Consider the following 1,890-nt stretch of genomic DNA (forward strand, 5'->3'; position numbering starts at 1 on the left):
GTCCTGCAATTTAAAAGCTGAGGAAGTCGTGGAGTAGAGCAGGCTTGTTATTTACTTACGTAGTTATTTACTTACATACTTACTACACATTTACTTACACAGAATTGGTCAGGAAGGCTCTGACTGAGAAACTGGCAAACACACACAAAGATCATGCATAAATGTTGCTGGGTTAGCCATCTGGAGCAAGGTACAACTAAATGGGCAAAGTGTTTCCATGGCTAGGTGGTTTACAGCTGCCCTACAGCAGCATATCTTGCTGGTGTTGCTTCAGGCTCTGATGAAGTGCCACTTTGCCAGTCAGAAAGGGATAACAGCACTGCCTCCAAAGAGAGCTGCTGAGGCATGTGGAATGACGCTCTTGTCACTTTCTTATGCCTTGTGCCTCTGTTTGTTCCACAGATCACCCAGGCTTCCACTATAGCCCTGAGGGAGAAACAAAATCATCATACCAGCCTAAAGAAGGCACTGCTCCTCACAGAATGAGAAGGAAGTCAGGTAAATAAACTCCTTTACCACCGAGATAACAAGAGGAAAAACAAGCAGGGTTGTTTTAGGGTTGGATGAGGCTGGGCACATGGAATTTTCTTTAACCTGCATTCCACACAGATTTAACATGGCACAGTATCTCTCAGATACGGGTGGAGCATCTTATTAACCATTTGTTGTTCGTGTGATTTCATTTTTTTATCCACTGTTTGCATTTAATTTCATTGATATACATTCCTAATGGTGGATGCATAAACAACAGTTGGTACTTTCTAATGGATAAAAGAATGCATATGCAGGAAAGCTAGTCATATTATTTAAATCTGGTATATCTGCTCCCCCCTCCCTGAAATAATTACTGTCTCAGAAGTAGTTCCATCCTGATTATGATAGGCTTATTATTTCAAAACATGGTTACTGTCTTTACTTAGCATAATGCCTGCCTTACGGATAATAGAATTTGAGAGGTGGTTGTGCTGACTTTGGCACTTTTTCCTCCTAGCCCAAACGTACATCCATAATTACAGTTACTTTCCTCTTGAAGCCACTACCGATGTCTGTGTAGTTGGGTGACTTCATATTGCAGTCACCGTGTTCCCCCTTTCAGCTACTTAAAGACCTTTCCAATTTGCAGTGTGTAACACTGTGTATTGGGAATGACTTAAGGTTAATGAGAGTACTAATGTAGTGATTTATCATCCAGCAGCATTTGTATCTGAAAAACAATCAAGTTTAAGTAATTTTCAGGTATCTTCCTTTGTTTCTAAGGTAAAGGATTGCATTGATGCTGCTTTGCCTGTGAAAGGAATACTAAAAAATACTGATCAAATGTCCTTCTATGCAACGTTCAGCGGCTCACACTTTTAAAGCCCTGCTAAGCTGTTGGTACCTCATAGATGTTTCTGATAGCAAACCTCCAGCAACTTTGAGCAATAGCAGAGATGACCAAGTTTTTTGAAAGCAGGACTCTTAACATGAGATAAAAATTTACCTGTCCTTATGGAGGGCAGCTGCTATTGCATTAAGAAACAACTGTGTTTTTTCAGTAACAGCTGTAGGTTTGACACTTCATCAAATAAGTTTTTTTGGTTTTTTTTTTTTTTGGTGAAGAAATTGGGTGATTAAGAAATGAAAATCTGGCTTCACCGCATGGGCTGAGAAGTTAAAATTTTGGTGTCCGTGCTATAAAAAGTTGGCCAAGATGCCCATAACTTTCTTTGGGATGCTGGAGTGCTTAAACATGTTTTCTTTTTCAGAACCCTCATCCAGAGTCCATAAAGTTTTGAAGTCAAATGGTAAGTTACTTTGTCTACTGCTTATTGAACCAGTGCTTCTGTACTTTGTAGAAAAAGTAGAGATGGAACCTTTTCTCCTATAACTTTGCCTAAACACATTGTGGGG

General features: G+C 39.8%; 1 protein-coding gene across 1 annotated transcript in view; it reads left to right on the forward strand.

The window, feature by feature from the left end:
* The window catches only part of LOC104461818 (pleckstrin homology domain-containing family G member 1-like), a gene marked incomplete at both ends in the record, with an annotated part of 42,633 nt that extends 40,849 nt beyond the window's left edge, over positions 1-1,784 (forward strand). Inside the window, 2 exons of the mRNA XM_010073537.1 lie at positions 403-498; positions 1,746-1,784. Of these exons, the coding sequence (XP_010071839.1) occupies positions 403-498; positions 1,746-1,784 (135 nt within the window). The remainder of the gene's footprint in view (positions 1-402; positions 499-1,745) is intronic.
* Between the last annotated feature and the right edge of the window lie 106 nt (positions 1,785-1,890).

This window comes from Pterocles gutturalis, unplaced genomic scaffold (genome assembly GCF_000699245.1).
Source record: "Pterocles gutturalis isolate BGI_N339 unplaced genomic scaffold, ASM69924v1 scaffold21857, whole genome shotgun sequence".
NCBI lineage: Eukaryota > Metazoa > Chordata > Aves > Pterocliformes > Pteroclidae > Pterocles > Pterocles gutturalis.